Source organism: Solanum dulcamara, chromosome 6 (genome assembly GCF_947179165.1).
Source record: "Solanum dulcamara chromosome 6, daSolDulc1.2, whole genome shotgun sequence".
NCBI classification, from domain to species: Eukaryota; Viridiplantae; Streptophyta; class Magnoliopsida; order Solanales; family Solanaceae; genus Solanum; species Solanum dulcamara.
Genome location: NC_077242.1, coordinates 79,863,931 through 79,890,136, shown reverse-complemented (window position 1 = coordinate 79,890,136; position 26,206 = coordinate 79,863,931). Strand labels below are relative to the sequence as shown.

At 37.6% G+C, this 26,206-nt stretch overlaps 1 protein-coding gene across 2 annotated transcripts; it reads left to right on the top strand.

The window, feature by feature from the left end:
* The first annotated feature begins 6,303 nt into the window (after window positions 1-6,303).
* LOC129891686 (uncharacterized) lies at window positions 6,304-25,655 on the top strand. 2 transcript variants are annotated; one of them, XM_055967130.1, is made up of 10 exons: window positions 6,304-6,493; window positions 10,489-10,655; window positions 11,917-12,430; window positions 12,743-12,890; window positions 13,384-13,494; window positions 16,209-17,190; window positions 21,765-21,944; window positions 22,763-22,832; window positions 24,155-24,339; window positions 25,264-25,655. In XM_055967130.1, the coding sequence occupies exons 2-9, from the start codon at window positions 10,518-10,520 to the stop codon at window positions 24,325-24,327; spliced, it is 2,316 nt and encodes a 771-aa protein (XP_055823105.1). In that variant the 5' UTR covers window positions 6,304-6,493; window positions 10,489-10,517; the 3' UTR covers window positions 24,328-24,339; window positions 25,264-25,655. The 2 variants fall into 2 exon arrangements, with proteins under 2 accessions (XP_055823105.1, XP_055823103.1); XM_055967128.1 differs by having other exon boundaries at window positions 6,304-6,514.
* The last annotated feature ends 551 nt before the right edge of the window (window positions 25,656-26,206 follow it).

Here is a 26,206-nt window from a genome sequence, read left to right as displayed (position 1 = left end):
AATTAATATCACTGCAACAAATTTGAATCTGATAAGTTCAAACATCCTAATAACTAAGCTCACAGACTTTAACTATTCAGACCATTCTTATCTTACACATCTGAATGTTGTATTTGTTATGCATCTTTTCTGTGAATTCATATTGTTATGCTTCATGATGACAATTTTTTTATGATGTGCATGTTGATTTAAAGTGTACATACTATTGTGAAAAATCGTTTGAAGGATCAATAGTGAAATTGCCTCGATTTGAAAGTTTGTAATTTGTGCTATACTATCAAAATTTGATTTATTTATGTCCATAACTGAAAATTATTTTTATTTTTAAAAAAATCAAAAAATACTATAATTAATTTAATATTGTCCAAATGGAGGATATTAGAATTATCTATTAAATATGAACTTATTATTATGTTTTAGTAAAATGTGTTGAATGTTTATAGTTATTGGACAAGACACAAATTAGTATTTATGTGAATTTTATATGGGCCAATACCCATTTCATGTAAATACGTGTGTGGGCTGACAATAGTGTACGGCTTTTGAAGATTGATGAATTCGTAATAAAAAGGCACATTAGATTAAAACTTTTTAAAATAGAATATTAGGTTAAGACTTTTAAATTTATAAATAGAGCTGTCAAAATGGGCTTGGCTCGTGAGGTTGGCACAACCCAACTCTTGAATTAATCATGGTTGAGCAAAAAATTTTCAATCCATTTAGGAATGAGGTTTTTAGCCCAGCCTCTTTTAGTCCGCCAGCCTCATAGGCTCAACCCGCGAACCCTAGAAGCCAGCATGTGGATCTTGAATTTTAAAAATATTTATTGTATATATTTTAAGTAGTGTTTTATTTTGTCAAATCTTCAGCAACTAGACAATTGAAGTTATTATAACTATGAATCTTTGACCTCTTTTCCTTTTGTGTTTATGCCTAATTTCTTATTTCTCTTTTCTTGTCTAGTTTATGAAAAAAATTATCATGTAATGTGTGTTGTTTTGATGAATTGTGTTATGATATTTGTAAGTATTCCACTAAAGTGTGTGCAACTCATGGACATGTGAATTTTTGACATATTGGTGTTGTGTTCGTTAATGTTCGATAGTTTTTTAAGAGGTCAGTGTTGTCCGTCTTTTGATTGAAGGACCAAGCTGTCCCCCTTAGGGATGAGTTGTGCTGCTATTTTATAGGCCCTTTATTAAAAAGGGTCAGCCCATTCTAACCTATTTAACTCGCAAGCCTTTTAGGCTAGGTTGAGTTGGGTCAGCCCATTTTTTTGACAGCTCTACGTATAAATATGAGGATAGGTCTCCCTATCATAGCTTAACCTAAACACATTCTTATAAGATTTGAGCCGTCATAAGCCAAATGAGAAAAAAAGGCAACCCTCATCGTTTTCGATTACTCGCAGCTTTACCAGATAAACGTACGCACCATTTTTTCATGTAGTTCATATTATTATACACGTTCTTAATTTATGTGATTGTTGTAATTATGTTTCTCAATTATTTAAAACGTATGAGATGAATATTTCTGATCCCCCCCCATCAAATCTAATTCTACCTTGTTTGTCGAAGTAAAAAAAATCTTATTCAAGTATTCGTGCAAATTTACGTTTAATTAAGTGAGTGAATTTGGCACATTAAACTTCAATAAATTTTGAAATTAAATTTATTTCACATTTGATTAAAGATATTTGCTAAAATCGATATTAATGTTTATATTAAAATTTTGATAAATTGTATATCTTATAAAAGATGGAACTGATATTCAAGTTATAATCCTGATTAAAATTCTAACATATCTTAGTTTTGAACTAAATTATCTATTGTCCCTAATAGTTCAAGAAGCCACAATATTCCTCAAATCAATGGCTTTAATGAAAAGGTAAATCACAAGAAAAATCATGAAATAATTAAGACTTAGGACTTGTTTGATAGGTAAATTAGAGATGAGTTATACAAGTATTGAATTCTACGTTAATAATATCATGTAAAGGAGCGTCTAGACTGAAAATAGGTTCTTGGAACATTGGAACGTTAACGGGTAAATCCATAGAACTGGTTAGGATTCTAAAGAAGAGGAAGATTAATATAGCCTGTGTCCAGGAGACAAAATGGGTAGGCTCTAAAGCTAAGGAAGTAGACGGGTATAAGCTTTGGTTCTCTGATAAATCGAAGTATAGGAATGGGGTAGGCATTTTAATAGACAATGATTTAAGGGATCAGGTGGTGGAGGTTAGGAGAGTCAATGATAGGATGATGTCGATTAAAATGGTCATTCAAGAGATCAAGTTGAACATTATTAGTGCTTATGCGCCGCAAGTGGGCTTACGCGAGGAGGATAAGAGGCGCTTTTGGGAGGATTTGGACGAGTTCGTGGGAGGCATACCACATACTGAGAAGCTTTTCATGGGAGGGGATTTCAATGGGCACATCGGGTTTATTCCAAGAGGGTATGATGATGTGCATGGGGGCTTTGGCTTCGGGGACAGAAATGGAAGAGAAATCTCACTTTTGGATTTCGCAAGAGCTTCCGGGTTGGTGATAGCCAACTCGAGTTTCCCAAAGAAAGAGGACCACTTGATAACCTTCCGTAGTTCGGTGGATAAAACGCAGATAGACTTTTTACTCCTTAGGAAGGATGATAAAGGTTTATGCAAAGACTGTAAGGCCATCCCGATCGACAACCTTACAACCCGACATAAGCTCTTAATGATGGATTTATGGATCAAGATGACGAGGACGAGGAGGGTCGGGGAAGAACGACCTAGGATCAGATGGGGGAGTTTGACAATGGTTAGTGCTTCAGAGATGGGAGAGAAATTGAAGGATATGGGGGCCTGGGATAGTAGTGGGAATGCGAACGGTATGTGGGATAAGACAACTAGTTGTATTAGGGTTGTAGCAAGGGAAGTGTTAAGAGTCTTGACAGGTAGTCATAGTCGACATCGAGGGGACTGGTGGTGGAATGGAGAAGTACAAGGGAAAGTGGAAGCAAAGAAGGTGGCGTATGCTAAGTTGATGGAGAGCAAGGATGAGGTGGAGAAGTGGACGAATGGGGAACTGTATAAGATAGCGAGGAAGGAGGCAAAGTCGGCGGTTGCAATGGCAAAAACGGCAGCTTTTGAACGCCTTTATGCTGAATTGGAAGAGAAAGGCGGGGACAGGAAATTATTCAAGCTAGCCAGGGCTCGGGAGAGAAAGGCACGAGATGTGGATCAAGTGAAGTGCATTAAAGACGAACACGGAAAAATGTTGGTAGAGGAGACCCTTATCAAACAAAGATGACAGTCATACATCCATAAACTTTTGAATGACAAAGGGGGCAGAGAAATTGTGTTGGGAGATTTGGAACATACAGGAAGTAGTCACGATATTGGGGGTTGTAGGAGTATTAGGGCGATGAGGTTAAAGAGGCCATTCGTAGGATGCGCTGGAGAAGAACGATCGGACCTGACGAGATCACTGGAGAATTTTGGAAGAGTGCGGGCTCGGTAGGTTTGGAATGGCTGACTAGGTTATTTAATGTCATCTTTACGACGGCAATGATGCCCATAGAATAGAGGTCGAGCATTATGATCCCTCTATACAAAAACAAGGGGGATAGCCAGAGTTGCGACAACTATAGAGGTATCAAGCTTCTAAGCCATACTATGAAAGTGTGGGAAAGAGTGGTGGAGATGAGGGTGAGGAGAGGCGTGTCTATTTTAGAGAACCAGTTCGGATTTATGCCGGGATGCTCAACTACGGAAGTCATCCATCTTGTGAAGAGACTAATGGAGCAATATAGAGAGAGGAAGAGAGACTTGCATATGGTATTCATCGACTTAGAAAAGGCCTATGATAAAGTCCCACGAGAGATACTATGGAGATGTTTGGAGGCTAAAGGTGTACCTGTAGCGTACATAAGGGTGATCAAGGACATGTACGAGGGTGCCAAAACCAGGGTAAGGACAGTAGGAGGGAATTCAGAACACTTTCCAGTTGTGATGGGGTTGCATCAAGGATCAGCTCTTAGTCCGTTTCTATTTGCCTTGGTGATGGATGTATTGACGCGATAAATTCAAGGGGAGGTGCCATGGTGTATGTTTTTTGCGGACGACATAGTCCTCATCGATGAGACTCATAGCGGAGTTAACGCTAAGCTGGAAGATTGGAGACGCACCTTGGAGTCTAAATGGTTTAAGTTGAGTAGGACCAAGACAGAGTACCTAAAGTGTCAGTTCAGTGAGACTCCTCAAGAGGTTGGCACGGAACTTAGGCTCGGGGACCAAGCCATCCAAAAGAGAAGTAGTTTTAAGTACCTTGGTTCTATCATGCAAGACAGCGGGGAGATCGACGAGGATGTCACACGTCGTATTGGGGCAGGATGGATGAAATGGAGGCTCGCCTCCGGTGTGTTATGTGACAAGAAAGTGCCACCACGACTTAAGGGCAAGTTCTACAAAGTGGTGGTTAGACCAGCTATGTTATATGGGGCGGAGTGTTGGCCAGTTAAGGTCTCACACGTGCAAAAGATGAAAGTTGCCGAGATGAGAATGTTGATATGGATGTGTGGGCATACCAGGAGCGACAAAATTAGAAATGAGGCTATTCGAGACAAGGTAGGAGTGGCCCCGGTGGAAGACAAGATGCGTGAAACGCGACTGAGATGGTTTGGGCATATGAAGAGGAGAGTCCCAAAGGCACCTGTGCGGAGATGTGAGAGGTTGACCATGGATGGTTTCAGAAGAGGTAGGGGTAGGCCAAAAAAATATTGGGGAGAGGTGATCAGACAGGACATGACGCATTTATGACTTACCGAGGACATGACCTTAGATAGGAGGGTGTGGAGGACACATATCAGGGTAGAAGGCTAGTACATAATGGCATTATTCCCTCTTATCCGTAGGCGTATTAACGCACTATGATTTCTTGTACTCTGATTTATGTTATTAATGTTATGTTATCTTATGTTATTTATGGTATTTATGTTATTATTTGACGATATCTACTGTTTTTTTGTGCTTTGATTATACTGTTGTTTGGAACTCTTCCGTTATCTACTTTCTTACTTTTAATATTCTTGTCTGACTTCTTTTCCTATACTTTTATTGAGCCGAGGGTCTTTCGGAAACAGCCGTCCTACATTGGTAGGAGTCAGGTCTGCATATACTTTACCCTCCCCAGACCCCACGATGTGGGATTTCAGTGGGTTGTTGTTGTTGTTGTTGTTTGACAAATAACTAGGAGGTAAGTTATTCATATTAAAACCAATATTATTTTTTGGTAAGGAATTTGAGTTTTGAATCGTGATTTTAGATTGCATGTCCAAATGCTAATTTGAAATCATGAGTTCCTATCATATGTCCAAACGCAAGCTAAATACAGACACCATATAAAACTACTGTTAATGAGTGTAACATAAATTACAATTAAAAAATAAAATGAATATAAATGAATAAATACACATTCAGACTGAGACTCTAATATCACTCTTTTAAAGAAAATTCACGACCACCACAGTAAAATATTCATCGATCTAACATTATCACGATTGACTTGTCCCCTCCATGATATAACAATCTGACAATTTTGTATAAACTCAAACAACTTCAAATTAGTTGTAAATCTAAAACTTCACCGAAAGAACACATTTTTTCAATATAAAATTACTATCTTTTGTATAGACAAAATGAAGAGTTATTAGCTTGTGTTAGGGCATATGATACGAAATCATGATTTCAAATTAGCATTTGGACATGAGATTTGGAATCAAATTCTCCAGAAAAATGATTTGGGATCCAAATCAGGATTCAACTTTTAAAAATATAAATCTTAACACATAAGTATATATTTTGTAAAAGAAAAAAGGCCACTATTTTAAAATTTACAAAACAAGACTCATATTCGACATGAAGAGACTGTTTGTACTATGTAAAAGAGTTATATTAAAGAATAAATAGTTACTATCATTGTTAACTAGTGAATCATTATAAAATTATGTATATTTAAAAAATTATAATCATAAATATTTATTTATAAATGACGATGCACATAGCTCTTATCAATAGTTACTATAAAATATTCATATGCATTTTGAACTATAATTTATTCATTTAGTAAGATTATATAAAAATATTTTTTTTTTTCATAATTTTAATTTTTCACAGCTTGTGATTAATGTTTACTAGAAAAAGTACTAACTTATAAAATTCAAAATATATGTGTAAACAAAATTTATGTAATCTAATTTCATATTATGATTTCAAGTTGATTTTATATGACATATCCAAACAGATCCCAAGAATTTAATATGGTATTTTAAGCAAAAAAGTTAAACGCATTGATCCCTCCACTTCTGCTAAATAGGATGCATGAACTGCAAAAATATGCAGGAAATCTGATTATTCTGTAGTTGTTTAGTTTAAGCAAACCAAGGGTTTCAACGAAAACTGCTGCTAGAAGCTCAAGTTTCCTTCTGCAATTGTTGCTAATCTCTACAGAGGAAGGTTTTCTGTACCTTGAAATTTGTATGGAAATTGATTTTTTACTTGTTTTTGTTGCATGATTCTGTGTGGAGAACTTTGTTTATTGTTGTTCATTACTTCAGCGAAAGAGTTTCTGTTCCTTGAATTATTATGCAAATGGATATTTCTAGTGTTTCATTTTTCTACTTTTTGCTAGTACTTGTTTTATTTGTTTTGGGTTGCATGCTTATCTAGATCTGTGCATTTATGTTTGGGAACTTTGTATTTGTGGGTTTTCATAAGTAGATTCAGAATTATAAAACCCTGAAGCAATCTGTTTTGCTCTTTTGATTAAAAAAAAAAGAATAAGAATAGTAGGCCTAACTCAATCCTAAAAGCTAGTTTATAAGGGGAGAGGGATTGTCCAAAACCATATAAAGAGACTAAATTCCCATCCTGTGAACATGTAGGACTCCAACACCCCTTGCATGCCCAGGACTGGATATCTGGAGCGTGGGCAATATAATTGAGATGGGATTGACTTTGATACTGTAAAAACATGGTACCTGGCTTAACTCAACCCCAAAAACTAGCTCAAGAGGGGAGGATTGCCCAGATTCATATAGGTAGACCACCAGTCCATTCTCCAACCAATGTAGGACTTTGACCCACTCTAACACCCCCTTCATGTCCAGGCGCAACTGGAGCGTGGACCGGGAGCCCAAACGGGGATGAACCTAGCTCTGATACCATATAAGGAGACTAATCCCATCCCGTGGAGATGTGGGACTCCAACATCTGTTTTTTTTGTGGTGAAGTAATTAAATTGTATTAGAAAGGCATCAAGGAGATGCAATGGTTACAAACTAGAAATAAAGTTGCTTCAAAGATGAAATTAACATGAAGCTAACTGTGCAAAAACCTGTAAAGCAGCCAAAGAGATAAACCCCCTTAAACCCTACTGTGCTAGAGGTAGGGAGCTAACAAAATCCAAAAAATTATCCATACTGTTTACAGGGGAGAGAAGGTGCCAATTATAAAGATTAACTAAAGCATGGGAGTTGATATTCCATCAAAGCATCTGCAGTTTCTCTCTTTCCAAATGCTCCAAAAAATTACTATTGGGATCATCCTCCAGGTACTTTTGATGGTGTTATCAACTCTCTGACATATCCAGCTAGCATAAGCATCTTTGATGGAGTGGGGCATAACCCATTGGAGGCCAAACAATGAGAAGAAGAAATGCCATATGCCAACTGTTATGGGGCAGTGCAAAAAAAGATGGTTGACACTTTCATTTTCTTGTTTACAGAAAAGACATCTGTTGATGAGAATGATGCCCTTTTTCCTAAGGTTCTCTTGTGTTAAACATCGCTTATGAAGGGCTGTCCATGCAAAACAGGAGATCTTAAGAGGTTTCTTGGTCCTCCAGATATGCTTCCAGGGAAAGTCTTCAAGGATGCCATTCTGGGCACACCAATAGTTGTAGCTTTCCTTCACAGTGTAGATCCCTTCCTTGGAGCTGCCTCAAAGTAATCTATCTGGATTGTGAACATCTAGGTTACAGCTTTCCAGTGTTTGTAGCAGGAGAAGAAGTTCATTAATTTCCCAGTCCTGCAGATTCCTTCTGAAAATGGTCTCCAAATATTGTCATCTCTGTATTGGGCCACTGTGGCTTCCTTGTTGGTGGCTATCTGCAACATTATAGGAAAGGACTCCTTCAAAATAGTGCCCCCAATCCACTTGTCTAACCAGAATCTCATGTTGAGGCCATTGCCAGGTTTGAAGAAAACCAACTGAAGAAACTCATCCTGGTAACTACTTATGTGTTGCCAGACCCCTACACCATGGGGATCTTTGCTGATCTTTGGACTCCAATGATCATGAGTTCCATGTTTTGCTTTGATGATGTCCTTCCAATACCCTGCCTCATTTTGCCCATATCTCCAAAGCCACTTCATAAACAGGCATTTTGTTGTGCATCTTTAGGTCTCTAATTCCCAACCCCCCTTGGGCCTTGGGTAGAATAACATTTTGCCATTTCACCAAAGAGAACTTATGAGTTTGGCTGTTACCTTCCCACAAGAATCTTCTCCTTAGTCTGTCTATTTGCTTCATGGCTGAGCTTGTCAAAGGAAATAGGGACATACAGTAAGTAGGAATGCTGTCCAGAACACTGTTGATTAGAGTGAGTCTGCCTCCAATAGATAGGTACTTAAGCTGCCATGTAGTTAGTCTCTTCTCCATCTTTTCAATTACTCCAGTCCAGATCATCGAGGATTTGAATTCAACACCTAATGGTAAGCCCAAATAAGTGGCAGGAAAGGAGCCTATGTTGCAGCTAAGGATGTCAGCTAGTTCCTCTAGATTGGAGACCTCATTAACAGGGTATATAACGCTTTTGAGCATGTTGATGTGAAGACCAGAGATGGATTCAAAGACCATGAGGGTAATGTTAAGGTTGCGTATTTGTTGACTATCTGCTCCACAAAAGATCAAGGTGTCATCTGCATAAAGAAGATGAGAAACAGTGAGGGTAGTGGAAGGATCACTGCCTACCTGGAACCCTTGAATCCACTGTAGCTCTTTGGCCTTTGCTAGCATTTGTGAGAGTCCTTCCATTGCCAAGATAAAAAGGAGAGGGGATAGTGGGTCTCCCTGCCTTAGCCCCTTTTTAGAGGAGAAAAATCCCACAGGGCTCCTGTTTACTAACACTGATAGTTTCACTGTCGAGATGCATAAAAAGATCCATCTGATCCACCTATCTCCGAACCCCATTTGCTTTAAGATGTTGATCAAGTATGCCAAATTTAGTTGATCAAAAGCCTTCTTTATGTCCAGTTTACATAGGATCCCAGTTTCTCCACTTTTGAATTTCCAGTCTAGAACTTCATTGGCAATCATGGAAGCATCAGTGATTTTTCTATTCTTCATGAATGCACTCTGTTGGCCAGAGATTAGAGAGCATACCACTTTTTTAAGCCTCTCAGCTAGAGTCTTTGCCAATATTTTGTAGACACTGCCTATAAGACTTATAGGCCTAAAATCTCTGAGTTCCAGTGCTCCAATCTTCTTTGGGATGAGGGCAATGAGGGAAGCATTGCAATACCTCACCATTTGGCAATTCTGATGGAAGAAGTTAAGTGCTTTCATTAGGTCAGATTTGATGAAGCTCCATGATCTCTGAAAGAAGGCCATGGTGAAGCCATCAGGGCCTGGGGCTTTGTCTGGAGCACAAAACTTAAGGGCTTCCGACACTTCCTGCTCATTGAAAGGAAGCTCAAGTTCATGCGGGACTCCAACGTCTTTCTTCTGTGAGAAGGAGAAAGTTATTTTGTACCCAAAAAGGGCCGCATTGGACTCGCCCAAATAGGTTAAAGGGGAGAAGTTCATGAGTCTAGTGTTCCATTTTCTATTTTTATGCTATTTCTAGTTTTATTTGCTTTGATTGCATGATGGATCTGTGACATTTGTGTGGAGAACTTTGTTTTTGTGGTTTTTTCATTAAGTAAATTCATAATTGTAAAATCCTGAAGCATTCTGTCCTGCTCGCTCTTTAGCGAGAAGAAGAGAATTATTTTGTACTCAGTGGAATCCTTCGAAAAGGGACCACATTGAATGTGCCCATATAGGTTAAAGTGGAGAAGTTCATGAGTCTAGTGTTTTGGTGGTCCCAATGAGCTGCTCATTTATAGAGCCTTTCTCTAGGTAATTACTGTAATATTTTATAGTACCGTAGTTGATTGGATATGGGCTTATTGTAGTGACCCCGCTAGTGTTTTGGTGGTCCCAATAAGCCGCTCCTTTCTAGAGCTTTTGCTCTAGCTACTGTAATATTTTATGCTGTAGTAGATAGGCAATGAGCTTGTTGTAGTGATTCTGTATTTACTTTCGCTGGCCTTTCTGTCCCTCCAACATGATTCTGCATTTTGTGTGGAAACTTTGGTTTTGCATTCCTCTTTACTACTGTGCAATAGTAAAACCATGAAGCAACTCACATTTTGGAGTATCTGATTTTGGTTCTTTATTTTTATTAGCTTGTTTTCTTGCTGAGCAAAGGACAAGAATGGAATCAGAGTTGGTTCCTACTGAGGAAATGGTGAATGCATTGCTGGAATACTTAGTTGGTCCTCGGTTGCCTTTGAAATCATCTGGCTTTAAGGAACCTCCCACTCTGTCTCAGCAGCAGTCTGTAGCCAAACAGGTCTCTTTGGTTTCTTCCCACCCTTTCCTAAGGATGTGGGTTCTCTCTTTACCTTGTATACTCATTGCATGGCGTTTTTTTTGACACGATCTTTGACCCTTGACATTTGAAAAAGGAAGCATGCCTGATTTCATTCTTTTAATAAATTGATTTCATTCTTTTCTTCATTTATTAACTTGTTATTCCTTTCAGATATTCCTTCTAGTTTAACACTTCCGAGGATGTGTTACAGTAGCAATGTGTTTGAATAACGAATAACAGAAGTGCATGTGTAATCATGTATAATGTATTTAATGATGTTGTATAAACTCTTGATGCTTATAAAATTTTACCCTAATATACACAGAGCACAAAAAATCAATAACAATGATCACATTGTACAAATGCACTAATTACTACAGTAAACAATCAAACAACAACTTCTCTGGTACATACCCATGCTATTTCTTCTTTCAAGTGAACAACAACAACAATTAAAATTGTGTATCCTTCACAATCAAATTCAAAGTTCTTTTGAAAATAATTTTAAAAATATGGATAATCGATAAGTTTTCAAACTTATACACACTGATGATCTCAAATCTTTTATTGGTCTCCCTAGTCCCTATGTCAACTAAATTTCTTCCTGTATCAAATTTTGAGGCAGTATTTAAGAATTTTTATTATCAGTTTGGACACAGCTAGTTTGGGATTGAGGGATAGTTGTTATTACTGTTTGTTAATCTGTTTGCTGCTTCATGTGTCTTTTCTCCATTCCGCTGTTTTTCTTTATGTGAAAAATGTTGTCTTTTGAGATAGGTAACAATGTTATTATTCATCGGCACAAAGATTATGCAAAAACCATATTTACATTTCCAAGAAGGAAAAAAAACTCCTACAAGGATCCTATAGTACCTTTCTAGTGTTCAGCATCATTCAATAATTGTTTATACCAAAAGTGAACCAAAAACAAACAGTTCATCTTGATCTTCTGTATAGGGTTGTAGTTATCATCAAAACATCTTCAATTTCTCTCCTTCCACACAGTCAAAACTCACACACAGAGGTACTATTTTGCCTCCTCTTTTCTGTCTTGCAAAACCTCCAGCACTGTTCCAACATTCTAGTAGCCCCCCTGTAGTCTTTGGCATATTCCACATAACTTTTAATAAAATTGAAGTATGGATCAGCTTTGGCAACTTTACAAAAAATTGTAAGTTTTCCAATAAGATCTCCGGCTAACTTTTGAATTCTTTTCCTTCTTCCTTTTTTCCTTCTTCAGTTGCATGCTGTTGTGTTACTTTACAACTACTACCAGAGGAAGCAAAATCCACAGGCACAATATTTGGATTTTGAGTCATTTTGCAAGTTGGCCATGACTCTGAAACCGGCTTTGATGTCATATATGAAGTTCATGAATCAATCTGATCCAACTTCCACCAAGGACATGAATAATGATCTCTCGGTGACTGAAAAAGCAATTCAAGATGCTTGCAACATATCTTGTGCTTTGGATGCCTCAAAAGATGTTCCATCTATAAACAAATGGCTAATTTCGAAAGTTTCTGTCTTATTACTAGACTCTAAGAAAGAAACTTGTTTTCTGAATTATTGTTCTGTCACTGAAGGGGTCTGGTCTCTCATAGAAAAATGTCTTGAGCTTCCCACTGCTGAAATAGAAGGTACGGTGGAGAGAAAAAAGAGGCGAACCAGTATGAGACCAGTGACAGTAGAGCAAAAAGATGATGACTCTGGATTTCAGCAGCTTGCATTTTTGGCTGTCAAGGATGCAACAGGTACGTGAATTTCAGCATTATATTTGTAATGTATATCTAGATTGGCAAAAGCAATTTGTGCCTATTCTGCTCTAGAATAACCAGACAATCATAAGTTGATTTCCTAAGTTTTTTGAATGGCTTTGCTAGCAACAAGCCTCTTAATTAGAGTTTTCTCATGCCTGGGCAGAGGAAGAATTGATTAACAGAGCATTGACGTAGGCAGTTGGATCTTTCTGTTCCGGTTTATAAAAATGAACTGCTTAAGTAACAGGTGTGTCCTGATTTAGAGAGCATTTTATTATGAATGATACTTTGCTTGATGTGGAGCAGGTATTTCTAAGACTGACCTTGTGACTTTGGAGAAGCATGTGGTATATTCACTAACAAAAGAAAAGACTGCGTCTTGCTTTTACATTATGCAATGTACCCGATCAATCAATCAAGACATTCTAATTTCTGTCAAGGAGATTTTTGAGAGGTTAGTTCTTGTCGTGTTAACTGCTTTGGCTAGAGAATATTTTTTTTTTTATCAAGGGTAGTGTAAGAGATGGGCTTTTTCAACAAGAACTCTTGTATATCTAATCTTAGAATAGTTCATTTGTTTAATGATACTGCTACCATTTTTGTGAAGAAATGATGTGATGGTTTCTCAAGTTCATCAATTAGTACTTTCTTTGACACTATCATGTGAGTCAGTAGAATGATTCATTTGTATACACTCTTGTTCTTTGAGAGCAACTCAAAGTAGGTTTATGGCGTTAACTATGCCGAGTTTGAAGATTATACTTTCGTTCTGTGTTGTTATGAGTCTAACATTGATAAACTTAGTCAAAGAACAACCCCTAATTATTCACTACGTAAAGAAGTAAGAATAGATAATTGCTTGTATAATTTGTCGATAGCATTAATTCATGTATTCTGGTACCTTTTTCTACTAGAAAATGAGAAGTGATCACTGTTTATCTGAGTAGCTTACAGGGTCCATTGGTGAAAAGGAGTTCTGGTAGTTGGTCCGCTACAGAAGTAGTTGAGTACTTTCATCTGCTTCCCTATGCCAGTGTCATATCAACCTTTTTCCTGAGGTATCTTCAATTTCAATTGGCCTTTATTTGTGGTGAGCTATCAATAGATTTTTCTTTTATAGTCATTGCTGCCCGGCTTAACATGTCTTTCTATCTCAGCCATATTTGCTTAGTTCCTTGGTATATAGAAGACTTTCAGTCACATCATTCATTCCTTCTGAAGCTTGAGTACATTTGGATACTACTATATTAACCTTTATGATAGAGTTCTTATTCTAGGTTTATGCCCTTCAAGTTGTACATGTATACTGAAATTGAACCTTGATGCTTGGGCCTAGCTGTTCTTGAAGCAGTCCACATGCCTGCTTAACAACTTTGTGTGATCAAATTGACAAATGCCAACATATGCGTAGCTTATGTTTTGTGCTTTTCGCTTGATTCCATTAGGCCTTACAATTCATTGAACAAGACTTGTACAGTAAGGAAAAGATAAGGAAATTAGTTGCGAATATGGTGCTAAAAGAACATCATACCCACCTTTATTTAGAGAACTCTTTTTGATAACAAAGAAATCCCGGCTAGTGGTGCTTGGTTTGAAACTTAGTAGATAACAACCCCTCCTCTGCCCTTCTCCACTTAAATACTGTCTGCGGCAGGGGTTGAACCCATGACGTGCGCCGAACCACACATCACAAGCTGCACTCTTACCACTAGAAGCCCTGGGGATGTAAAGAGCTTTTATTTTTGAGAAACAGAAACAACTGATTTATTTAGTAAGTTGGTACTAATTTGTCATCAAATTTCTTTTAAGGTAATGTATATTAATTGTACATAACAAACTTACTTGTAAGATTGAGCTATTTTCAGTTGAATAATGCGTTATAGTGAAAGATTTAGTGCTCTTCAGTTCTGTTTATGCTGGGAGCCTATACTGTATAAACTATATGTATGTGCATTGACCTGATCAAAATATGTATCCATTGAGTTAAGGTGGGGGAAAGGGGGGGGGGGGGGGAGCCAAGGTAACAAAAACAACAACAACATACCCAGTGAAATCCCACAAGTGGAGTCTGGGGAGGGTAGGATGTACGCAGACCTTACCACTACCTCATTGAGGTAGAGAGGCTGTTTCCGAAAGACCCTCGGCTCAAAAGTCACAGTTCCAAGTACGAGAGAAAAACAATATATATATAGCATAATGAAAAAAAATGAAAAGCAATGCAAATTTTACAAGACAAGAACAATAACGATAGTAAAGTAATGCAATAATCAAAGGCAATAACAACACAACTATAAAGGCACGCCTAGACCTACGACCACCCTAAACCGGCATACGACAAGACACCATTCTATCCCTATTAGCCTTCTACCCTAATCCGCTACCTCCACTCTTTTCTTCTAAGGTCATGCCCTCGGTGATATGGAGTAGCGCCATATCTTGTCTAATCACCTTTCTCCAATACTTCTTCGGTCTACACCTACCCCTTCGCATAGCCCCCAAATCCAACCGCTCGCACCTCCTAACTGGTGCGTCGACACCCTTCTTTTGCATATGCCCAAACCATCTCAGTTTCGCTCATCTCAGTCTCGTCTTCCACAGATGCCAGTCCCACCTTCTCCCGAATAACCTCATTCCTAATCTTATCACTCCTAGTGTGTCCACACATCCATCTCAGCATCCTCATCTCCGCAACATGCATCTTCCGACAATGAGAGTTCTTTACTGTCCAGCACTCCACTCCATATAACAATGCTGGTCTAACCATCATTCTGTAGAACTTACCTTTAAGTTTAGGTGATACTTTCTTATCACACAAGATTCCAGAGGCAAGCCTCCATTTCATCTACGCTGCCCCAATGCGGTGCGTGACATCATCATCGATGTCCCCACTACTCTAGATGATGGATCCAAGATATTTAAAGCTTTCTGTCTTGGGGATAGGTTGGGTGGCAAACCTCACTTCCATGCCCTCTTCATCCATCGCAACACTAAATTTGCATTCCAAGTATTCTGTTTTGGTCCTGCTCAATTTGAACCCTTTGGACTCCAGCGTTTGTCTCCAAACCTTCAACCTATCATTAATTCTGTCCCGAGTCTCATCAATCAAAACTATGCCATCCGCAAATAGCATACACCATGGAGCCTCCTTCTGAATAGACCGTGTCAGCTCATCCATCACCAAGGCAAAAAGAAAAGGGCTCAGCTCAGATCCCTGATGTAGTCCCATCTCAACAGGGAAATGCTTTGAGTCACCTTCCACCGTCCTAATCCGAGTCTTGGCTCCAGCATACATGTTCTTTATTGCCCTAATATACACCATCGGGACACCTTTAGCCTCCAGACACCTCCAAAGAACATCCCTCAGAACTTTTTCATATGTATATTTTACTGTATTGCACATTCTTCTCTGTTCCAATTGTTGGTTTATGATATAAGAGGTTATGCGACTGGAATTTATGGTATTATGTTGCCCATCTGTTCAAGTTCTCTTGAGTCTTTGTCCCTGAAGTTATTTACAATGGAGATAATAGATTGGGTGTAGGTTCTTGAAGTAGCAACAAGTGAAAGCCTTGGTCTTGTCTTGTATTTGATTAGGTTACGTGGCTAGCTGTATGGAAGGTATTTAGATTTCTTTATAAGCTTGCCCTTTTTCATGCAGTGTATTTAGGTTTGTTATAAACAAGATAGAAAATATCCCAGATCTGACATGTCTTTGACAATTATATTTTGTATGGTCTTAGCACTATGTTGACAAGCTACTAAATTGATGCAGGGAAGTTTCTAGTTTGGAGGGCTCAAATACCAGAAGCCATAAGGATATAACAGACAATTGTAAAAAAGAAATTTCTGAGAGCAGTATCCAATTGGTTGATCAAAACTTGGGCAATGTAAGCATCATGACTGCCACAGGTTCAGAAAGTGCTTGCAGTAATGTGGCCAATGACGTGTATGACAGAAAGGTAAACCCTGCAGATTCTTTTGGTGCAGAAGTTGTTGCCACCAGGGGTTGTGAAAGGAATAAAGGTGGTGGTAAAGTCAAAAAGACAAGTGCTAGTAATGGAAGCAAGAGCGTAGAGGAGAAGATAGAAAAGATGGAAGCAAAGACGCGTGATGAAAGTTATGAAGCTTTAATTGGAACCAAGTCAGATTGTATAAACCTTGAAATTTCAGAGGCAAAAAAGGGTGATGGTTGCCATGAAAAAGTTGGCCGTTCTACTGTTGGTCAAGAAGCAACTGCAGTAGGTGGCCGCCATAATATATGGAAAAGTGAAGAAGCTGGAAGAGATAGTTCAATTAAAAATACAGGAATTGTAGTTCCCAGTGGTGATAAGTTAACTGGTGTTAACTTGAAATGTTTAAATGATACAAGTAACAAGGTACAACATGAAAATAACAGAGACTATGAGGATTCAACTGTAAAAGAACTGCATGCTATCATCAACCACCCAAGGACTCCACAAGAGAAAACTGACGAGCTGGTGAAGTCCACTAAAGGCTGTGAAATAAATGATTATAATGATATGGGGTTAGCTGGTGCTCATCTTGAAACTTTGGAGGTGAAAATTAATGATGGTTATCACTTTTCTAGTTCTCCTACAAGGCCTCAGAGGATGGATATTGATGCTCGTATTCCCTGCTCCAAAAATGGAAATAACAGTAAGGATTGTGAGCTCATCAAAGAAGTTTATCATCAGCAGAAAAAGAGGACGAGGGAGAGTTGTGGAGGAATCATTGGAAGTGGTATAATTTGCAAGGTAGACAATTTCAGTTAATGTAGTAAAAAAAATTGATTTCGATGCATTGCTCTTGTTTGTTTTTACTAATCCTCCGTTTCTCTTTTCAAGAGCATTCATGAAATTGCGCACTTGGGATGAGTTAGTGATCAATATTTTAAACGAAAAAAATTTCATCTAGAAATAGCAGAATTTTATTTAATAGACCTCTTTTCTTCTTTTTCAAATTTTTCTAAAGTTGTGTATGCTTTGCGAGTCCCACAGCAGACATTAATCCATTCCTTGAATTGCAGTTCTTAATGATAGTATTAGTAGTAGTGACACTAATAAGCATAATGGTATGACATTAATAAGCAGTAGTAATACTGCTAGTTATTATTGCAGAGATTTTGGATGGTATACATTATTTCTTTTAATGTGTCTTCCTCAAGTCTTGTACAGGGGACGCATCCACTTGATACCTTGATCTAGTATCTGTAATTATAATTTTGCATATAAGCAAAATTTGGTAATCTTATCAAATAGAAGTAACTAGTCATTGTAATGCTTCATTTTCCGACCTCTCCCCCTTCAACTTATCATAATTCATACATTAACGTGTATGGTCCCATTGGTATCAATAGTGTTCGAACACTTTCCTATTATGTGTATTAGCAATCGTTATTACCTTATATAAAAATGAATGTGCAACAAACTAATTTTCCCTAGCTTACATGTTAATTTGCACTTCAAAATAATATCTGGAAATGGATGTATAGGCCTCCACGTTTTCTCTTGCTTTAAAGGATCTTGGTGGGGGTGCATTCTGAGCAATATAATGTAACCATGTGTAGGATTTTAGGTCCAGAGTATGTTAATATCTAGCTTAGGCAAATGAAATCAATTTACTTCGAATAATACAAACCAAATGCTTTCTTAGCTTGTGTTTAGTCAAATAAGTAGTATGTGATTTTCAGTGATATTGTTTGTAAAAAAGCTGGAGGTCTTCCGCTTTGAGATTTCAACTCACTAGGCAATTTATTTATGGCCGATAGGTATCTCAACCTGCTGGTTGTCGGTAAAAGTTGGTTTGTTTCTATCTTATATTTTATTTTACTTTTGTTGAAGTGGTGTTATTTCCAATTTAAGCCTATCTTTTCTTCTTTATCCATGCTATATATGAGACCTTTGTGTTGCTATCTTTGTGATTGTGTTCCACATTGCTAGTGAATCCTTCCCTTCTCATGTTGTTACAATGCTTAACTAGCATGGACATCAAAGAAAAAGAGTTTCCTTATGTTACAAGATTGAGAAGAGCTTCAACTTAGTTAAATGGATGGCAGTTCAACAAAGCAAAAGAGATGGGGGTTTGGGAGTAAGAAACTTAAAGCTACACAACAACAACTTACTTAACAAATGGTTATGGAGATGCAACTTGGAAGATCAAGCTCTATGGAAGGAAGTCATTCAACACAAGTATGGTTAGGAAGGTCAATGGTGTTCAGAGGAAGAGACAGATACATATGGTGTGGGAGTATGGAGAACTATAAGAACCCTATGGCTGGCTTTCAAAGACAACGTAAGGATAAAGGTTGGCAGTGGGAATAAGGCTTTATTTTGGAAGAAAGACTGGACTGGTCAAGGGTCCTTGAAAAATCTATTTCCTGGGCTGTTTTCTATTTGTCTAAATCCTGACAGCAAAATACAAGAGGTTTGGTCTCCACAAGGATGGAATTTGATTTTTAGGAGATTTCCTAATGACTGGGAAATAGGGTGGGTATCAGATATGCTAGCTTTGATTGGAGACTTTCCTGGCACAAATTTGGAAACAGATAAATTGCTGTGGAGGCATCATACTGATGGTCAATTCTCTGTGAATAGAATGTATAAGAGGAATCTAGCCACAACTACATGGAAAAAATCAGTGCCATGAAGTGCTATCTGGAAGAGTGTAGCCCCTACTAAGGTGAAGTGTTTCACTTGGTTGGTAGCCAGGAGAGCTTGCCTGACACATGAAGCACTTCAAAAGAGGGGAAAAATTATTGCCTCAAGATGTTGTCTTTGCAAAGAGGCTCTAGAAACCAATAATCACTTGTTCTTCCACTGCAAAGTAACAACACAAGTATGGGCTCTATTCACCAATTTAGCTAGCCTTAATTGGATTATGCCAGAACATACATCAAACCTACTAAGTTGTTGGGTCAGAAGGGGAGGTAGCAAGAGCCAGAAGAGGTGGTGGAGAACAGTACCAGCTTGTATCTGGTGGATCATATGGAAGGAGAGAAATCAGAGAATTTTTGTACGGAAATAATGCACTATAGAGGAGATTAAGTGGAAAGTAATCATCACTTTAGGTTTTTGGTGTAAAGAAATGAATATAGAAGAAGAAATTCAACTAGTGGATTTCATAGAAGCTCTGTAAGTATACCTGTTTTTTTTTTTTTGTTTCCCTGTAAGTAACACTTTTGGAGGTGACCAGCAGAGCCCTTAATGCTGAGGAATACAAAGTTACCAATTTCAAAAATTTATGCTTGAGAGTTGAGATAACCGATGAAATGGTAGCTTGTAAAAGAGATACTACAAGAAGTTGATAAGGGAAAAATATTGTGGTTTTAATGTGAGTAAGCGGAAATAACAAACTTTGCCTTTGCACAAAAAAAGAAGTTTAAAGATTGGATGGTCTAAATTGGAGATCTAGGTTTAGGGAATTTGTGGTGGAGGTTATAATTTTATTCTTCGGGAAGGACATACAACCGCTACCCTTTTTTGATGATAGTGGTGTCTAGGCCAACCTGTGCCCCACCTCGACAGAAGTACTTGTTAATTTTGCCCACCAAGGCTTGGGTAGATGAGAAGAAATCACTTAGTGTTTTTTTTCTCTGTTATGGGATTTGAACCTGAAACCTAGGTTCTTTACCCACTTCATTTCCCACTAGGCGACGCTCTTGAGTGCCAGCTTAAGTTGATGAATGCCCTTTTCTTTTCCAATTTTTTTCCTGGAGATGGGAAGAGGGGTCTTCATTTTATTGTTGTTAGAATAGGAATAGCTATATGCAATCCAACTTAGAATAATAATAGAAATTGGAATATTAATAGGAATAGATTAGTAAATATCCTACTTGGTAAATGATTGTATTGTAGTGTCTATAAATAGGGTCTCTGTGTGATAGTGTAGATATACTATTCAATAATATTTTTCTCTTATATTTCTCATATGGTATCAGAGCCTCCATGATTTTGGTAGAGAATCAAAAAAGCTTCCGCTTCCGGCGGGCGACTATTACCCATATATGCCGCTCGTCTGAACAATGATTATGTTAGCAAAAGTCGGGGTCACTGTGTATCTTTTCGGTGACTATATTCTCATATCTAATTTGCATAGCATCGTGCATCTTTCCGGTGGCTACTTTATTTTTCATATTTAATTTGCGTAGTAACGTGCATTTTTCTGGACTACTTTCTCATATCTAATTTGTGTAGCACCGTGCATCATTCCGGTGAGTACTTTTTCATATCTTATTTGTGTAGCACCGTGTCATCTTTCCGGTGACTACTTTCTCATATTCGATTTGTGTAGCACTGTGCTTTTCATATCCGATTTGTGTAGCACCGTGCCATCTTTTCGGTGACTACTTTCTTATTTGTGTAGGTTCATACCATCATTTCGACCCTACCTATATAATTTCTATTTTCCAGTAGAGTCGTGTCATCATTCCGACCCTACCCATATCATTCTCTTTCTCAGTAGGTTCATGTCATCATTCCGACCCTACCCATATAATTTTATTTCTTAGATTGTGACCACTTTCAGCCATCAAATCTAATAATCCAGGGCATGAGCATGTTCTAGCCAGTTTTACGTATTTTCTTTCTATTTCAGATTTACTTTTGCCAAAAAAGAAGAAGAAGAAGGCAGACTCAGATATATGGGCTGGATTACAGTGATATTTTCTCTCTCGTGTCTAAAATAGCATATGTCCGCCTTTTTCTATCTATAGTTATCGTTCTCCATAAAGAAGCCTATATAGAGCAATCACCTGATTTTGTTGCTCAGGGGGAGTCTGGTAGCCTTGTATGTCGATTATGTAAGTCACTCCATGGTCTGAAACAGTCTTCTCAAACTGCAATTTGGGAATTTATCACTCTGTGTTTTATCGACATTATGCCCCAAATTCAGTATTTCATGAAAAGACCAAGAAAAGTGAGATTGAGTGACATTATGCGTCAAATACAACATTTCATGAGAAGACTAAGCACATTGAGATTGACTGTCAATTTTGTGAAGTCAAGTGATCAACTTGCAGATATCTCACCAAGTCACTCACCAGTCCTCGTATTAATTACATTTGTAACAAGCTAGGGACATATGACTTGTATGCACTAGCTTGAGGGGGAGTGTTGGAATATGTAGGTATATGCAATCCTACCTAGAATAAGAATGGAAATAGAAATATTAATAGGAATAGAAATAGTAAATAGTATCTTACTTGGTCAAGGATTGTATTGTAGTGTCTATAAATAGGGTCTCTGTGTAATAATGTAGATATACTATTCAATAATATTTTTCTCTTATATTTCTCACAATTGTCATATTTGATACCAAACCTTATTTGCAGGCAGAAAGAGCTGATGAGGTGAAGGCTGAAAAAGATGGGATTTCTGTGGCACATACTGGACTTGCTCATTGCAAGCATGAATCTACGGAGATAGGCGATTTACAAACTGTTTTGGATTCAGAAGAGGAGGCTTTGACAAGAAGTTCCCTTGAAGTTCTTCTGCGAAAACGACAAAAACTGGTAATTTTATGTTTGGAATGAAGTAGAGTATATATGGTCAAGACATTCTCAAAAGAGTATGTGGTCAAGAGCCTTGCCAATTACTTAGTGCTATTAATATTGCAGTTTTCCTTTATCTATTTAAAGCTGAAATCTGTGTTTGGAAAGTTCGGAGATGTCCCTTTTGTTGTGTCAGGTCTTATAGACAACAAAGCAATAGATTCCAAACTAAAATCCAATTGCTGCTGTTTTCAGCTCCTGTGCTCTAAATGGTTAGCAACATACTTGTGGCTTTTTCCTGATCTATGCTAGCGAGCTGATAATTCAATTTATATTGCTTATATGGCCACATTTGTTTTTCCGTTTTCCTTTGATCTTCTTAAGTATATTTTAATCTATCTTAATTCATTGTTTTTTCATCTGACTTTTGTTTAATCCAAAATTAGAAACTACGTTCACCCTTAGTTCCTCAAGTTGGACTGTTTTAAGATGAAGACTATGATTTATATTTTTCCGAACTTGACCACTTAAAACTTGTGTCAATGTATCAAGAATTTCATCCTTCAAAATGTAGTCAGTATTGTTCTGGCCCTTAGCTTTGTACCTTTAATGGGCCAAAAGTCTTGTGGGGTTTTCCTTTTACCGTCTCTTATGCTTTTTGAATTATTTTACTATTAGTTTCCATATTTCCAATATATAAATTCTGTGGAGTAACTTTTTAATTTGATTACTCTATCTTACACTTTATTTGGTTCTCATGTGGAGTAACTTTTTAATCTGATTACTGGATCTTACACTTTATTTGGTTCTCAGTAATATTTGCATTCATTTCCTGGCAGTATGATCAACAACTTAAACTTGGAGAGGAAATTGCTTCATGTGATAAAAGTATTGAGAGAATCTTAGATGGTATGATTTCTATCTGAGGCTTTAGTAGCTTCTTTTTGTTTCAGTTTCTTTGTGCTAGCATTACTCTTTTTACATGGATTGGTACTGTATGGATCAAAAATATTCTCTTCTGCTTGTTGTTTGTTTTTCCTCCCCCTCTCTTGTTTGATTTTCCTTAAAGAAATAGAATGTGAATGAACTAAGTTTCCCTCCCAAATTAGCTGCCTCTGTGTCTCCTTTTATTTTTTTTATTTTTTTTGTAAGTAAAGATATTTATTAAAATGGTACCAAGATTGTACAGAAAAGATTACAGGACCTAAACTACACCACTCGCTCCAAACATACTACATATTTTCCCCTAATAAGTGCAAAAATTCCACTTCCATCGCCTCCGACGGAAAGAGGAATTCTATCCATCAAAGAAAGCCAAAAATCCAGCAAGTCGTTAAGAAATGGAGCAAAGAAAGCATCCCCACATACTTATCCATCCTATCAAGAGTACAACTATTTTACACCAAACATACAAATTCTTGATACATTTGTTTCCAAGTGTAGGTATCTGCAACCTCTGTATTTCCTTTTAGACCCATTTTATTCCAAGCTGACATGATGTGTAGTGGAAATGTCCTAACAAATTCAACCTTTTAGGAGATTCATCATAGCTAGACTGTTTTCATGATGGTTGTCAACTGACCTGCGCAGTTCCTTTAATATATGCTTGGAATGAAGTCAAAACTACAGCAATTGCTCAATTTTTTTACCTCAATTAAAATATATCAATATAAAAACCTTGATGCATTATCATGTGAGAATTTATCAAATGCGGAAAATCAGTATTGCAAAGTTGGAAATGTGAATATGGAAGACTCATAGCATTGTCTTTCTTCTCTCTTTGTTAAGCAATTGGATACATTTACTTGTGCACGAAAGCTGCACTCAAAACAACTAGAAAAGACATCAAATATCTTCCATTGTAAGTGTATTACGAGTTGTATGGACATATTATAGAGTTGATAACTTAACTGTTATGCTTGGAGTATGACAAAGACCACAGGGTGCTTTGTCCTAAGTTGGGGGGGTGGGGTGGCGAAAATGGTTTCCTTTCTCTTGCTTCCTTATTCTTTCTTCTTTGTGTTGGAGGGTGGTTGGGAGGTGAAGAGGAATAGCGTAGTTGAGACCGAGATAGTATCAGGTTTGGTGGCTAAGTTTCCTTTTGGAGGTCTTGATTCTTCGTCAAAATTTGATAGTTTCTTGGAGTCATGAACTGCTCTAAACTGCTGTATCATGAACTTGAACTAAATTACTGCAGGTCAATGTGCTCATGTTATTTTAATGCCTTGTAGGTGGCAAAGATAGTTTGGCTCTAAAACTAGAAACGGTACTGGACTTCTGTGATGAAATGTGCTTGAAGGAAAGAGCTGCTATCCAAGAAGAAGGCAATCAACATGACGAAGAGTTTGGCTTGATTAAACCTATGAGTGGAAGGAAATTTTCCAAAGCTGTACCCACTCCATGATGTGCATGTCAGGCATGTTTTGACATCAGAACTTGCTTATATTTTATATCCTCTTTTATCAGTGCTTGTTCCATGCTTATAACTTTATCCTCTCCGTATAGATTATTGATGTCTTGTGCTCTTGGTCAGGCAGTATGTCTGATAATTTGTTCCTTTGTTGGATGATCCTTGGGCAATGCTTGTGTTTTTCATACAATATTGTCAGCCTTGCCTGCACGGGACTATATATTCTCTGTTATGATTGCTCACATACTTCAGTTTTCTGTTCAGCATCTTATGAAGCACTTACAGTATAGTCATTTCCCCCCATTAAATATATTTTTCTTTTAGCAGGACTTGTGTCAAGTGTTTCCATCATATATTGTGTCAGCAACAGATGGTACGGTAGTTTACATTGATGCAATTTTTTCTTTTCTAATAAGGGTGGTGTAACAGCCACAGACAGCTGGCAGTTGGACTCGAAGGGGGTTCGTTGTGAAACTTGCATTAGGCTAATTTCACATCAAAATGGGAGGGGAAAGTTAGGGGTCATATAAGGTGGTCCAGAGTGGTTGGGCCAACATGAGCAATACCTTGGGTCCTTGATTAGCCCAGAAATCTGTCTTCCTACCATTGCCCCAAAACACTTGAATGTCCTTTGGCTTTTTATTGTGCATGCCACTAAAAGATCACCACCTTTTAACAAGAAACCCTTGACATTTCCTTCCCCGTTGTAATTTTCTTCATTTGTTTCATCTGTGCTACTGAACATACTGCATTGAAGGATCATCTGTCGGACAAGCTTGTAATATCTATTTGTTGTCTTAATCACAAGTTCTCCATGATAAAAGGAAAGCTGAAATTCCCAATTTTGACTGCTCAGAATATGACATTTATTGGTACTCATTCCTTAAAAATTCCCGATTCAACTAATCTTTGGAATTCATTTTCTCATAGGTGGATTTCATGCTGGAGTTACTGTAAAGGGGGTTGGATTTCTACATTCATGCGAGAGTGATCTGCATTCCAGCCCCTCTGAAGCACAGGAGTCGGCTGCATTTCAGATGATTACCCAATTACATACTATGACGGACTACACCCATTATATTTCATGATAGCAAAGAAACATCAACACCTATATTTTCAAATCCTATTTATGGCTACAGTATCATAGTACTTTATTAGTTCCATTACTGTCCAGAAGCAACTATATGTGCCTTTGAGCTGAAATTGTTGTCTTAGAATTTCAGTTGGTTGCAACCGTATAAGTGCTTTGAACATTTATCAAGGCCAAGTACATATCGGTCCCTTGAAATTGACTCTAGTTTATTGAATTGGTGTATTGAACACCTCTATGTGTTGCCAGTATTGCCCAAGCTTAACTTAGCATTCTAGTTAACATGTGTTATGCTGGATGTTCGAATGAAACATGTAGTTTTCATCTCGATTAAAACTATACCTTGCCAATGTAGCCCAATCGTATAAACTTCAGTATCAGAAGGTAAATACAATTAAAACACTAAAATCAGAGAGAAATAAGGAGGATTTTAATCTTTGGATTTGATTTGTCCTCCTTAACTAGCTAGTTGAAATGCTATACAAGGTGGGCATTAATTCATTACTTAGCTCAAAATTGTTATAAATTCCAATTTTTGGTTGAGAGAATTGAGTTGTGCTCTCTAGCATTTGGAGGTGACATAGGTTTAAGGGCTATATTTTCACATGATCCATTGACGGGCCCTGTTTCTTATATGATCACATAAGTTGTGTTCTTTTGGTATGATTTCGGACAATCTTCTTTCTCATGAGCTAACTTGGGTTAGGATACGAGTTATATATTCACAAGTTACTTGACACTATTATTATCTGAGGAAAATTTTTAAAAATCATAACCCCTCAT